Raw genomic sequence first — 14974 nt, forward strand, 5'->3', positions numbered from 1 at the left:
ACCTGAATGTCTTCCGTAACCACATCCATAAACCGCCTACTTGGCCTTCCTCTTTTCCTCCTTCCGCTTGGCTCCATCCTCAGCATTTTCCTACTGATATACCTCGTGTCCCTTCTCTGCACATGTCCAAACCATCTCAATCTCACCTCCCCTACCTTGTCTCCAAAACGTTCTACATGCGCTGTCCCTATTATAAACTAAGTTCTAATCCTGTCCATTCTTGTCAACCAGCAGTGCCTTCCTACCAGACAAACTCAATCACTTTTTTGCTAATTTTAATCAAGGACAGTTCACCTCAAATGCTGACTCTTTTTCTGCTGACAGTCCACTATCACACTGAACAACAGATATCTATTCAGCATTTAGCAGAGTGGATGCATGCAAAGCACCTGGTCTGGAAGGCAAACCTGGACGTGTGTCAGAGCATGTGCTCGTCAACTGGCACAGGTGTTCACTGGCATTTTCAACCTGTGACTGGCCTAGGCCAATGGTTCCCACATGACTGAAGACTACAAACATTATACCAGTGCCTAAGAAAGAATGAATGATTTTTTCCCAGGTGCACTTACCCATGTTATTATGAAGTGCCTAAAGAAAATAGATCTGAGCCACCTCACTGCGAGCCTACCACTTATATTGGACCCACTCTACTTTGCCTGTTGCCCAAACAGTTAGACAGAGGATGCAATTTCCACGGCTCTTCATTCAGCCCCCACCCACCTGGATAAAAGCAACACTCACATCAGAATGCTGTTCACTGTCTTTAGTTCTGCATTTAAGGCAGTCATCCCCACTGTACTGATCACTAAGATCAGTGACATAGGTATGTTCACCTCCACATGCAAATTAATTTTGGACTTTCTCATCAACAGACCTCAGACTGTTAGGTTGGCAAACAGGTATCCTGAACCCTTATTTTGAACACCGTCATCCAACAGGGCTGTGTTCTGAGCCCACTACTTTACTCCCTGTTCACCCAAGACTGTGCTCCTCTGCAACTTTAACAACTTTAGCAAGTATGCAGATGACACCACAGTGGTTGGCCAGCTCTACCGGGTAGAGATCCGAAGCCTAGCCTGGAACTTAAGTAGAGAAATTCTTGGGAGTCCACATCTCTGAGAATCTGTGCTGGCACCAGAACACTTTAGCTTTGGTTAGGAGGGCACAACACCATCTGTAATTCTTAAGTAATCATAAGAAAATTCATCTGTCTCCAGGGATTCTAATTAGTTTTAACTGCTGCATCATTAAGAGCATCCTAACCAACTCCACCTTGATGTGGTATGGCAAATCCACTGTGTGTGAAGGGAAAGGTGGACAAAAACTACCCACCACATCACTTATTTTACACATATTTTGCCCTACATACATTTTGGTCTAATATTTTACACACACTAATATATATATATATATATATTTCTTTTTTTTTTTTTAGGCCTGTCAAAATTTTAAATTCGTTAATAACTTTTGACAGAGTTTTAGGCTGATAGTATCCTAAGTTTGCAACAATTTCAAACCAGTGTTAATTTATTCAATAATAGACATTTCAAAGCACTTTTGAAGTTAAAATAACTAAAAACCAAAAATGGTTCAAATAGGTGTGCATTGTCTCACTAATCTGTAACAGGATATTAAATCAACATTTAATTAGTTTAATAACATTGCTATCTTTAGGCAATTTTATTTAAATCTAAATTGAATTAGAATTCTGTTTTTTTTTTATATGTATAAGCAAAATTTAGTCGGTGTTTGCACAATACATAACTTTATATATTTAAGTTTAAAGCACTTTATTTTGTTAATTATTGTCTAATATAAATACATTTAAATCCATGTCAATTATAAAGATTATTCTACACACCAAATAAGGCAAAACATCAGTTAAAACATTTTAGGATTCAGAGCCCTTTTATATATATATATATATATATATATATATATATATATATATATATATATATATATATATATATATATATATTCTAGCAGTAAAGGCTATATATTCTGTGCACACATAGTAGGTCTCATCTTTGGGGTTTTTGGTCCCTTGCCATAGGTCTACGAGCATGTTCAGTTCCCTTCAAAATTATTGCCACCCATGGTAAAAATTAACAAAGAAGGCTGTGAAATGTCTTTATTGTTTAACCTTTGGATAATTTATTCAAATAATTTACAAAAATACTCTTCTCTTATAAATGTCAGCCAATTGCAAACAAAACACTTGTATTTATTTTGTAAATAATAAGTAAAATCTATTTAAAGTGTTGACACTATTTAAATTTTTAATGTTTTAGTACACATGGGTGTGTCACAGTGTAGGTCCATGAAGACAGGAAGCCTGAACCTTTTAAGTATCTGGAGATATTTTATACAGATGAATGGTCTCAGTACTCCTGCCATGTATCCAACAACCTCATCAGCCATTCTACAAGAAGACCATCTCTAGGTTACGTATGTAACCGCAGTTTCCTGAGGGAATGAGGCACTGCGTCTAAGCGCTTTGAGAACGTGTGTTCTCTCCATATATCTGGGGTTCGAAGAGCTCGCCTTTATCTCCTTCAGGTTGCATCTCCTGCATAGCACATAGTCCACCTGTGTGCACCTTCCTCCACTCTTATACGTCACCCTATGATCCTCCTTCTTCTTAAAATACGTGTTCTCCACTGCCATTTCCATCCTTTTAGCAAACTCTACCACCATCTGCCCTTCCACATTCCTCTCCTTAAAACCATACCTACCCATCACCTCCTCATCACCTCTGTTCCCTTCACCTACATGCCCATTAAAGTCTGCCCCAATCACCAATTGTTCCTTCCTAGGTACACCATCTACCACTTCATCTAATTCACTCCAGAATCTTTCCTTCTCCTCCATCTCACAGCCAACTTGTGGAGCATAGGCACTGATGACATTTATCATCATCCCTTCAACCTCCACCTTCACGATCATCACCCTATCAGAAACTCTCTTCACCTCCACTACACTCTTACTGTACTCTTCCTTCAGAATCACCCCTACACCATTTCTCTTCCCATCCACACCATGATAAAACAGTTTAAACCCACCTCCAATGTTCCTGGCCTTACTCCCTTTCCACTTTGTCTCCTGAACACACAGCATATCTACCTTTCTCCTCTCCATCATATCAGCTACCTCTCTCCCTTTACCCGTCATAGTACCAACATTTAAAGTACCAACCCGAACCTCTACTCTCCTACACTGCTCCTTTTCCTGCCGTCTCTGTAGACGTCTTCCTCCTCTCCTTCTCCCCCTTCGGCCAACAGTAGCCCAATTTCCACCGGTACCCTGTCGGCTAACGATACCTGTGGCGGTCATTGTTAACCCGGGCCTCGACCGATCCGGTATGAAATTCTCATTTGTGATCCGCATATTTGATTTGGCACGTTTTACGCTGGATGCCCTTCCTAACGCAACCCTCCCCATTTACCCGGGCTTGGGACCGGCACTAAGAGTGCACTGGCTTGTGCCCCCCTAATGGCTGGGTTCAAAATATCCACTACCTTGTTCCCCAATATTTCAACATGTGCTGGTACCCATAAAATAAAACAACCCTTATGCTTATGTTCTTTATGTAACATTATAAAAAAATTTGCAATAATTCATATATAAGATCTTGCCGTGCTGTGGAGATTCCATGCTCTAAACCTTCCAGTGCAAATTTTGAGTTGTGCATATCACAGGGCTTTTTGCCTGCTTTACTTGAATCCATTCTAGAGCTGGTAAGATTGCTATCAGTTTTGTTGAGATTACACATATGATCTGACATTTTGAATTTGTGCTTATAAATATATCATGCTGCAGCTGCCTTGTTTGTCATTCCTGCTGCTTAGTCCTCAACTCCGGAATCCCCAATTTGTTACCAATTTCTTTAGCCTTTTGTCTGTTTTCATATTTGAAGAGGGTGTAAATATTATTGTAGGGTACTATAATGTATGTTGTTTGATTTGGTTTAGTAAATCACATTTTTGTTTTTAACATCTCACTTCTTTCCATTCTGTTGTGTGAATAGTATAAAAAAAATCTTCATAATCAAGTGCAGCATGATCTGAGGCAAAGATTTAAGGCTGTGAATATCCAAAATTGCAATTTTTAAAATCAATTTACAATAGACTTTTCAAATGAATCAGTGAAAGAAGAGTTTAATAAAACATCATTAGTGTCTTTCAACATGTCATTCTTGAGGTGTTGCTAAGTGTAGCAAAATCACTGGTTCCGTGCTGAAAGAAAGAGAGACAGGCAAGCAGAGATTTCTTTATTTACTTAAATTTTTACCACAGTGCTTTCCTTTCCAGTACTCACGCCAGGGCTCACTCATGGCCTCGCTGTTAGGAAAGCCTTTCCAGCTTGTAGCTTGTAATACCCCCCTTCCAGCACAGGGTTTCAGCTCTACTATAGCAAACTCGCTGGTTCCGCACAGGAAGAAAGAGAGACAGGCAAACGTTTACCAAGCAGAGCTTTCTTTTTACTTAAATTTTCACCCCACGCTTTACTTTTTACAATATTTACAATACTCACGCTGGGGCTAACACTCGCAGTTCGGGATCCGCCCGTCTTACTCAGGGATTGGCACGCTTTCTCTTTTAGCTCCCGCCTGATTTTCCATCTAAAACATGGCTTTCTCCCTTTATTGGCATCGACGGACTGAAACGGAGCACACTGATTAGTCTTATCAGCTGCAGGTGTTTATTACCACTCATTTCCATCTGGCGCGGCCCCTTACTCAAGCCCCATTTGCACACTAAGATATAGTGTTAGGGTCCTGTTGGACCATAACCTTGTTTGCCCCCTGGCATCTCTCTTTCCCCATTTTTGTTAATTTCCTCTTCCCCCTCTCCCTCTGCCCTCCCCACTACTTCACCTGTTTCCCATTATCCCTTCCTTATTAACCTGTTAGCCTTCGGCACAGATTTTGGAACTCACAGCTGGAAATGCCCTACCTAATTTTAAATTTTAACAGTTCCTGATAAAAGTGGGCTACATACACAATTTAAATATCATTAAAAAGAAGACACTTTGAGCTTTACTGTCCATTATTTAAAATTTAAATTGCTCAAAAAGATTATAAAATTATTATTAAGTTATAAAATTTGAAGTACTGTGAAAATACATTTCCTGAATTGACATTTTTTTAAATTGCAATCATTCCTGGAGCAATCCAGAAAAGTAATGCGTTAAAAGGCAAATGTCTCATGAGTTTATATTTGAAATTGAATTAAGATATCATGAAAATGAGATTCCTACAAAAGATTTCTCTGAGACTATGTCTAGTTAGCCCTAACCCCACCCAGCCCAAATTTTAGGACTCACAGCTGAAATGTCCTACCTAATTTTAAAAATGTTAACAGTTTTTGACAAAAATGTGGCATATACACAATTTAGATATTGGAAAGAAGACACTTTAAACTTTACTGTCTATCATCAAAGCTGATATTGCTCGAAAAGATATTAAGTTATAGATGATGAAGTGCCATGGATATATTTGGATATATTTCCTACACTGAACATTATTTTTATTTCATATTTAAATACATACATTCAGTCCTGGAGCAATCCAGAAAAATACTGAGTTAAAGGCCACATGTCTTATGAGTTTATATTTTAAATTGTATGAACATTTTCTTGACAAATGAGATTCCTACTCCCACTGTTTTTAGAGCAACCTAATAAACTCAGGTTGCAATTCATACTCTATTCATACAGTCTGCATATAAATGAATGGCTGACCATTAAAGGCTATTGTTGTACATGTTTGGCTATTGATATTAAATTGGCATTCATAATGATGGCTAGGTAGCCAGACAAGCTATTGTTTTACAGTAATGGCCATTCATATTGATTTGTGGCCATTTCATTCCCAACAATACACACACACACTTACTTATCAAGCATTTCTCTTAGAAAAGTAAGTGTGTGTGTATTGTTGGGAATGAAATAGTCACAAATGTTTGCATGTTTGATTTGGCATTTTATATCTTGAAATACCAACCAGAAAATACTCAGAGAAGTCATTCTTGATGGTCGCTTTATTTAGGACACATCACAGCAGCCTAACATACACACATTAAGTGTTAACAGTGGTGAGCCCCGATAGCTCTTCTTCACAGGCTTTTAACAGTGCCAAGACATTACATTACTGCCACCTGCTGGACATACATAGATCGATCCCACCATACAACAGCTGTCTTTACAATTTCCCCTCTTCCCTAGTGAAGGTTTCTCTCTGTTTATGCTTAAGCCGATCATTCTCCTAAGGTAAAAGATCTTGCGGTGTATTTCTCAAGGTTCTAGTTTATTCTTTACCAGGTTCTTATTTTTTTTTGTGGGGGGGATTTTTGCCTCAGAGGTTTTCCTAGTTATTTTTAGATTCAATATTTGACCAGCTTTCTGGTTTCTTTCTGTTGTTTCTCTGTTTGAGTTTTTTATGCTGCTTTTTTCTCTCTTTTTTCCCCCAATAAAAATCCTGTCTGGAATCCCCTGTCTCTGAGCTTGTCTCTGCAAATGGCTCCTTCCCTCACCCTAGCTCTCCTCCCCTTCGCTAGTGTTCGTGTCCCCACCCCTGACATAAAGCCATACTAAATAGCATTAACGTAGAGTTTTTAATGCCTTTAACTGTAGCATGTTTTTATATAATGGATTGTGACTGTGAAAATCTTACAGTCAAGGTTTTTTTTCTCTGGTGATGTTTCTGTAGAATGAGGAAGACGGTGATACATATGAAGCTCCCCCTTGTGAGCGCCCTACCATCAAAGTTCAACATCGGCATTTAGAAGAGAATGTATACCTTGGTAATTCTTGCTAACTTTTTTAAATTTTATTAAACAGATTTAAATGATTTTTTTTTTTTGCATAATGTCAATGCCTTTTTAGTGGATATTCTGTTAAAAAATCTACTTAATAAAGTGCTTAACTATAGTAAAAGCAATGTTTTTAATCTCATTGATTTATGTATAGGCTACCCAGAGAGGCCTATCAACTTCATAAATCCCCAAAGACAAGTAGCACCACCACCAAGACCAGCCAAGAGCATACCTAAAATGGTATTAAATATTATAAAAAATTTACCTGCTTCTACAATTGTAGAGTTAAATATTAGCACAAGAAACAAAATGTGACAGGAAGCTTTTTTCCCCCTAGAAACCACCTAAGCCACTACCTGACCAAGAGCAGTTCTCCAACAGTTCCAACAACAGAAAATGTAAGCTCTTATTTACCTTTAAAGTTGTACATTTCAGAAGTTCATTTGTGTATATATTTCTTTAAGATAAATCTACCTAAAAGTGAAAGGCAAGACTGAGCTTAAATCCCATTTCCCATTCATGTTAACAAACATGCTTTGTTTTATTTTGATGCGATCAGAATTGCTAGTCCATTATTGCATGACAGTTTAAATGATAATGCTTTATTTCTTAGATTGAGAGAGTTTGTGTGTGTTGGGTGTTGTAGTCAGTGTCAATCTCTAAAAATCTTAAAGTAGTTGGGGAGTCGTGGTTATTGGTGGCTAGCTTTGTAAAATGCATTTGAGGATTATAGTAAGCACATATGCGTATTTAATATATATTTAGTTCTAACAAAGCATTATTTTAAAAATGCTAAAGTGTGTGTGTGTGTGTGTAGGTGTAGGTGTAGGTGTACGTGTGTGTGTGAAATATGCAGTCTTAGCTGGTGTAGTGAACACTGGAAAAAAAGTAAATGTTGGTACACAGGTAGCTGCAGCTGTGTGTTGCAACAATGTTGCAGGGTACAGTGATGATGATCAGAATCGAAATATAGTTCTGAGTCAATGTAGCAGTCTGTTGACATTAACTACAGTCCAATCTATCCTCAAAGCTCACGTTCTTACTCCGGAATTTCATGGAACAACCCAAAGCGTTGATGAGAAACCGTCCCGAGCTGCACAGAGTGGCCTGGCAGGCCTGGATGAAGTGGGAAGATCCCCTCTGTGGATCTTCCCACTTCCCACAAACCTGAGTAATTGTGTGAAAGTGAGGGGACGACAGCATACAAATATCCCAGTTCACCAAACACTCTATATCCATGATTCCTCTAGATCTGCGCCTTTACCTAAGAAAAAATATACCGATAAATGGCTTGATTAAGTCGTGGTTGAAAATGTATTTATTTAATCACTGAGACTGTGTCTGAGTCCCGAACACTGATTGGACGGTTGTTCCATAACTGTGGGGCTTTAAAAGAGAAAGATCTGCCCCCTGCTGTAGTCTTCATTATTTGTGGTACCAACAAATAGCCTGCACCTTTTGATTTAATTAGGCATGGAGGATCATACTGGTACTGAAGTTCACTCAGATACTGCGGTGCGAGACCGTTAAGTGCTTTATACGTCAGTGGCAGTATTTTAGAATCAATGCGAGATTTGATTGGGAGCCAGTATAGACTGATTAAAACGGGTGATGTGGAAGCGATCAGGGAAGCGCTTCCGGTCCTTGAAAGCAAACAAAGAGAGAACGAGCAGGAGCTGGCCATTCAGTGTCTAACCCAGGAGACACCCAGCAACTAGTACCTAGACTTGTCTCTCCGTTTTACTTTTCCTTCACTGCACAATTATTTTTGCACTATTGTATATTTCACTTTAACTCTGGACTGTCACTTTAACTTGGGACTGTCACAGCACAGTGTCACTTTGTCACCTTATACCGGCACATGGTCACTTTTTAAAGACAAATCACACTAAAACACTTTAATCTGTACCTCTGTCAATATCTGTCATACACATCCATTTCTGTGCAATTTGTGTGTGTGTGTGTGTGTTTATATATATATATATATATATATATATATATATATATATATATATATATATATATATATATATATATATATTTTTATATATATTTATATATATTTTTTTCCTTCAAGTTTACATGTTGAATAGTCATAAAAAAGCATTCCACTAAATGTACTCTGTATGAATGAATATGTGACAAATTCAATTCTGGTGTGGGTGTAGGTTTTCATTTCAACCAAGAAAGTTCACACCAATTTACTTGTTTAAATCCAATGATTTTTATTTTTTATAATTATAAGGTGTGGCCCTTGATTGGTTGGAATCAAAACCTGCACCCACACTGGCCAGTTGTGGAAAATATTGAGTACCACTGTTATAAACTGTTGAATCTTTGGCCTCCATAGTATTTGCTTAATTTCCTTATACCTGTGACAACACACAGTAATTTCAGGGGGTTAACAATGTTTAAATGTAGTGCTAGCAAGCAAATTACCCTTGAATGTGTTGCTGATCAAAACTCCCATCAAAATGTCTAGGAATTGTTGCGTGTCTTTCCTCTGTATGCTGTTCTGAGGTGTATTAAAAAATGCACAGCTTTTTCTATACCCGATCAAGACAATGATTGAAGGATTCTCTTTCTGCAAAGAAACAGTGCCAGCTTCTGCTTTAATGGGCATTTTACTTCTGAGGCTTTACTTGAATTAAGGTAGACTTCAGTGTGGGTAGGTGTTTTATACAAGATGTATATCTAAGGGCAAACCTTTCCAGATATTTGCTAGCTAGCTTACTTGCACACCAATACATCTAAATCAGAAAAGGGGAAACCATTCAATGTTGCATTTCTCCCAGTACATAAAAAACATGCTAGATGGATTGGCTAAACTAAACTTCCCCTAGGTGTGAATGAATGTGTTTCTGAGGAGCAGTGTTAAGCAGCCATCCTGTTTCTGCCTGACACACAGGGTTCCTAGAATGGGATTCTGAATAAGCTAAATTGGTTTTGAAAGTAAATTAATGCTTTGTCGCAGGTAATTCTAGACCTAGTTTGCAGCCTTCATATTTAAAGACCTTAAAGTACACAATCTCACCACATTTATTCCTCTTTTTTATTTGTTGAAGGTCCTGACACCTCCCATAACTGGGCCAGTAAAAAAATGGCCCCTAGAAAGAACCCTCCACCTTTACCTGCTTCTCACCAAGATGAAGGTTTTTTTTTCACATATATTTTATAGTGACATCAAAATGAAAGGATGTATGTTGTTACTAATCAGAATTTAATCTTTCAGATGTTTACCTGGATCCAAATGAAGGACAGGTAATTTATCTGTATGTAATTTAAAACATATTTAGGATAATAGGCTAATCTTACTGTGTTCCTGCATAGAGCACAATAAGAGCTTTAGTGAACTTTGATGTACATAAGTGAGTGTAATGATTTGTAACAATATTGTGTTTGATTTGTTTCAGCGTGAAAGACAAACTACACATGATTTATATGTGGAACCTACAACAGGTCATTCTGAAACCTAATGTATTGTTATAAAGTGTGTTTAAATGAACAATTCTGACAGCATTAGTGGATAAGATTTTGTAAAAAGATTCAATATCAAATTGTAGGGTGCATCATGTACACTGAATAATCAAAAACATAAAGAGCTTTATTCCCAAGTATGTTTGCACTTACAAGGAATTTGTTTTGGTGACAGAAGCTTCCAGTTGCACTTTTATGATAAATAAAAAAATAAACAAAGTAATAATAATAATAATAATAATAATAATAATAATAATAATAATAATAATAAAAGAATAGTGTTATTGCATGTTTTTTAAAGAAAAATAAATAATGAGTAATATTGCTCTGAAGGCCCAGGAACCTGAATGACTCTACTGTTGCCACAGTGCTGTTCATAATGGTGAGTGGGGGGAGTGCTCGGAGGTTTCTCCTAAAATCAAAAATCATCGCCACTCTTTTGAGCGTGTTAAGCTCCAGGTTGTTATGACTGCACCAGACAGCCAGCTGCTTAACCTCGCTTCTATATGCAGATTCATTACCATCTCTGATGAGGCTGAGTGTCATCTGCAAAATTCAGGAGCTTGATAGATGGGTCTGTAAAGGGGCATAGAAGAGCAGTGTGGAGGCGATTCAGCAGATGAATATTAGGCAGCAAAGTTCTCAAGCCACACCTTCGGAACTTGACCAGTGCGCCGGGTCGCTTCCAACGCTTACGGGCTTGAAGAGCGCAACTGCTCCGCCAACTACAATGTCCTGCAAAATGACCGGATAGTCAAAAACCAGTAAAATACGGAGTTCTGACTGTATTCGGCCCAGGGGAGGAAGCGGTTCCAGGTGGTTTGGTCCTGATTACAGTACGACCGGAGGTATCTTCCGCTCTGCCTGCCTGTTGGTCTGTGGGTGATATCCCGATGACAGGTTTACGGTGACCCCTAGGAGTCTGAAGAACGCCTTCTAAACGTGGGACGTAAACTGGGGACCTCGGTTGGACACAATCTTCTCTGGCAGGCCAAAGTTCCGGAAGACGTGATGGAAAAGTGTCTCCGCAGTCCCTAGGGCCGTAGGCAGGCTGCGGAGTGGAACCAGCTTGCAGGCCTTGGAGAATCGATCCACGGCCACAAGGATGCAGGTGTTGCTATCCGAGCTAGGCAGATCTGTGATGAAATCCACCCCTAGGTGGGACCATGATCACTGCGGAATGGGCAGGGGGATCAGCTTTCCTGTGGGTGTGTCATGGGGTCTTGTATATCGCACAGACAGGGCAGCTCTGGACGTAATGTGCAACCTCCCTGTTCATCCCGGGCCACCAGTAGCGAGCTTGGGCCAGAAGGAGAGTCTGTCTCCCACCCAGGTGGCCCAAGCCTGGGACCTCATGGATCGACTTCAGCAGGGACTGGCGGCACGGCCTGTGGACGAACATCCTTCCTTGGGCTCGTCGGGGACATGGATCTAGGGCAGAGCGTCTGCCTTGCCGTTCTTGGAGCCCGGATGGTAGGTGATGGTGAAGTGGAACGTGGTGAGAAACAGGGCCCATCTGGCTTGTCGGGGGTTTAGGCGCTTGGCTTTCCGCAGGTACTGGAGGTTTTTATGGTCAGTGATGACTGTAAAGGGGTGTTCTGCCCCCTCCAACCAGTGACGCCACTTCTCAAGTGCCAGTTTGATGGCCAAAAGCTCCTGGTTTCCAACATCATAGTTCTGTGGGGGAGAGCTTTCTCGAGAATTAGGTGTGGGGTTGCAGCCACGGGGGGTTTCCCGACTGCTGGGATAAGGCACCCCCTGTGCCGGTGGAGGAGGCATCTACCTCCACAATGAACGGGTGCTGTGGGTCTGGGTGTCGCAGGAGAGGGGCACTACTGAACCTCCTCTTCAGCACCTGGAATGCCTGCTCAGCCTCTGGGGCCCATGCACCTTTCCCTGGTCTATCTGTATACCAGACGCACTGATCACATAGCCTAGGAAACAGCAACTCCTGCCGGTGGAACTCGCACTTCTCCAGGTTGAGGTAGAGGTCGTGTTCCCAGAGTTGCTCTAGGACTTGGGTGACATGGCTGCGGTGTTCTGTAGGATCTCAGGAGAAGACAAGAATATTGTCAATGTACACCACCATGAACCGGTGGAGAAGCGGCCTGAACACTTCGTTCATGAAGGTTTGGAACGCCGCGGGGGAAATGAAAAGACCATAGTAGGAACTGACTTGCGGACGCGCACCAGGTTGTATGCACTGTGAAGGTCTAGTTTCGTGAAGATCCACGCACCCCTTAGATCCTCTAGGGCAACTGGTACCAGGAGGAGCGGGTACAGAAGTGGAGCGATTTAAACGTTCTTGTTGCGATAGTCGAAGCAGGGCCAGAGTCCTCCTCCTTTTCAATCAATCATTGCTTGAAGATAGCCATTGTTGAAATTACAAGAGACTGAACAAGCACCTGGGCAGCCTGTGTGGACAGAAATGGGTACACCTGCTTTCTACTAGCGTGGCCGCTAGGAGGATCGAGATTGGAAGTGGACAAGCAGGTGGTGAAGGCACTGCTCCCTGCACTGGTTGCTCCACTCGAGGACGTCACACGGGTTCCAGGACAACTTCGGTGTGTGTAGTACAGGCCAGGGGTGTCCTCGTGGAGTTCTTGAGGACGAGAAACCAGATCTCCTCACAATGGAGCAAGCCGACCTGGAGGATGACCTTCGGGGCACAGTACTTCACCCAGCCATGCCCCAGGGGTCTCCCTTGGATGGTTTGCACCGCCAGCTCCTGTGATCATCTCTCCTGGCACAGCTGCAGGTGCTCTAGACAGTTATAAGAGATAAAATTTGCCCGTGGGAGCCGGAATCTACAAGGGCTGATACCAGAAGGGAGAGTGTGGGGGTGATTAATGTGACCAGGAGCTTAAAAAGTAGTGAGTGACTTCCGCAGTGAAATCGACCGTATTCACCGCCAGGCGTGGGGGTCGGGCCGGACACTGAGTAATGAGGTGTCCATGCTCGCCACAATATAGGCAAGCTCTGCTGGACAGGCAGTGCTCCCTCTCTCTCCTCAACAGCTGTTGGGATCTGACTTGCATGGGTTCAGGTTCCAGAGTAGATGAGATGGTGCGTGGAGGGGCAGGTTCCATCTCTGGGGAATGACAAGCCGCCAGCCGCTGGGAAATGCAGCTGGACCGCTAAATAAACGCCTCTAGCCCCAGCGTATGGTCATAGATGGCCATAGCCAGCTTAATGTCGGCATTCAATCCTGGGAATCAGGCTGGGAGGCTGGGAGGACCCTTGGCGCAGGGTAAGGAGCTGATCAGCTGTGGTGAGGGCCCCAGTGGCGGTGCAGAACACCTCCGCAAAGTGGCTGGTGAATAGCGCATATGATAGTTATGATACGATGATTGCCCAGGACAGCGCCCCTCTGGTGAGTAAGGAGATAAGGAATGCTATCCAGGATCAGTCTTGTGCAGTTGCATAAGAAAGCCCCTGCACTCAGCTGTGGCTCCGGAATACAAACCTGGAAGAGCCATCGGGCCACTGGAGGTGGAAGGGGAAGCCCCGCAGGTAGAGGCCAGAGCGAAGGCCTCCTGGAGCGCAGCGACGAGTTCCTTGATGGCATCCGAGGTAGAACCCAGCTGCGGATCCATCGAGGTAAGTGGTTGGTACCAGTCCGATCTTCTGTCACGCGTGGACCAAGAGTCTTAAACGGGAGTATGGTTAGACACTTTATTAGATTGAATACACAAGGCAGAGGGGCTTGAGGAAAACACAAACCGAAGAGTCTGTATAATCCGTAATGCGGGTAGAATCCGTAATGTGGGTAGTCCAGGGATGATCGCCAGTGTGAACCGTAGTTTGGACGGTGAGATGAGTGTAGGAGGGAAGCATGGCTGGTGGTTCCCTGACACCTATACTTTTGGTGGAGAATTTATTATTATTATTATTATTATTATTATTATTATTATTATTATTATTATTATTAATAGTTAGCAAAATATATTACAATTTAATAGTCAGATTTCCTCTGTTTGCAGTTGTCATGTCTCCTTCTGTCATGTTATAAATTAGTGTGTGTCTAGTTTACAGTTATTCTTTTCCTTGTTTAATTTATGTCTGTGTAAACACCCCACTGTGTAAATTTTGTGTTTGCGAAGTAGCATATGTTACATTATCTGACAGATTACTATGCTGACATCATGGATGCAGAGGGTGAAAAAAATGCAGTGGATATAAAACACTGTAAGAAAAAATCATGAGGACAACGATGATCGTAATGACTATGATTAAGACTATGATTAGGATTGAACTGAAATTCTACATCAAACTACATAACTGCTTTTGTGAAATTTAAGTGGATGTTGTGGATGAACTCATTTTGATATAGCGTGGGGTGGAATCTGGGTTGTGGCAGACTGTATTTCCCCCTTTGATTCTTTTGGCCATGAAGCATCACATCCACTCCCTTTACACAGATTACACCTCCTGTTTTAGTCAGGTGCCCAGTGGCAGTGAAGCCCTGCTTTAGGTCGTCCTCGACCCTCAAAGAATTTTACCAGTCATCGGATCATCACCTCATGCACACTGGTTATTGCTTAATCCCATTCGGCATGCTTACCATGCAATTTTGGTAAATGTAAAATTGTATCCGTCATTGGGTCATATTAGACATATTTCTATGAAATATTTGAGTATATGTAAAATTTTAACTGGGTTTGGAATGGAGGCCTTCA

General features: G+C 41.3%; 1 protein-coding gene and 1 long non-coding RNA gene across 7 annotated transcripts in view; one reads left to right on the plus strand and one right to left on the minus strand.

Annotated features, from left to right (window-relative positions):
* si:dkeyp-117b11.1 (B-cell linker protein) overlaps positions 1 to 14974 on the plus strand; it is a 111488-nt gene that overhangs the window by 20420 nt on the left and 76094 nt on the right. For all 4 annotated transcript variants that reach the window (XM_046870603.1, XM_046870604.1, XM_046870605.1 and 1 more), the window contains exons 5-10: positions 6713 to 6806; positions 6973 to 7058; positions 7156 to 7216; positions 9884 to 9970; positions 10051 to 10079; positions 10232 to 10277. In XM_046870603.1, the coding sequence (XP_046726559.1) occupies positions 6713 to 6806; positions 6973 to 7058; positions 7156 to 7216; positions 9884 to 9970; positions 10051 to 10079; positions 10232 to 10277 (403 nt within the window). The remainder of the gene's footprint in view (positions 1 to 6712; positions 6807 to 6972; positions 7059 to 7155; positions 7217 to 9883; positions 9971 to 10050; positions 10080 to 10231; positions 10278 to 14974) is intronic.
* Positions 4145 to 6082, minus strand: LOC124399586. 3 transcript variants are annotated; one of them, XR_006928254.1, is made up of 3 exons: positions 6008 to 6082; positions 4537 to 4662; positions 4145 to 4424 (listed from the first exon to the last, which is right to left on the minus strand). It is a non-coding gene; the product is annotated as an uncharacterized LOC124399586 (long non-coding RNA). The 3 variants fall into 3 exon arrangements; XR_006928253.1 differs by lacking the exon at positions 6008 to 6082 and having other exon boundaries at positions 4145 to 4238; positions 4321 to 4424; positions 4537 to 4800; XR_006928252.1 differs by lacking the exon at positions 6008 to 6082 and having other exon boundaries at positions 4537 to 4800.

The sequence above is a fragment of the Silurus meridionalis genome, chromosome 17, assembly GCF_014805685.1.
Source record: "Silurus meridionalis isolate SWU-2019-XX chromosome 17, ASM1480568v1, whole genome shotgun sequence".
Taxonomy (NCBI): domain Eukaryota; kingdom Metazoa; phylum Chordata; class Actinopteri; order Siluriformes; family Siluridae; genus Silurus; species Silurus meridionalis.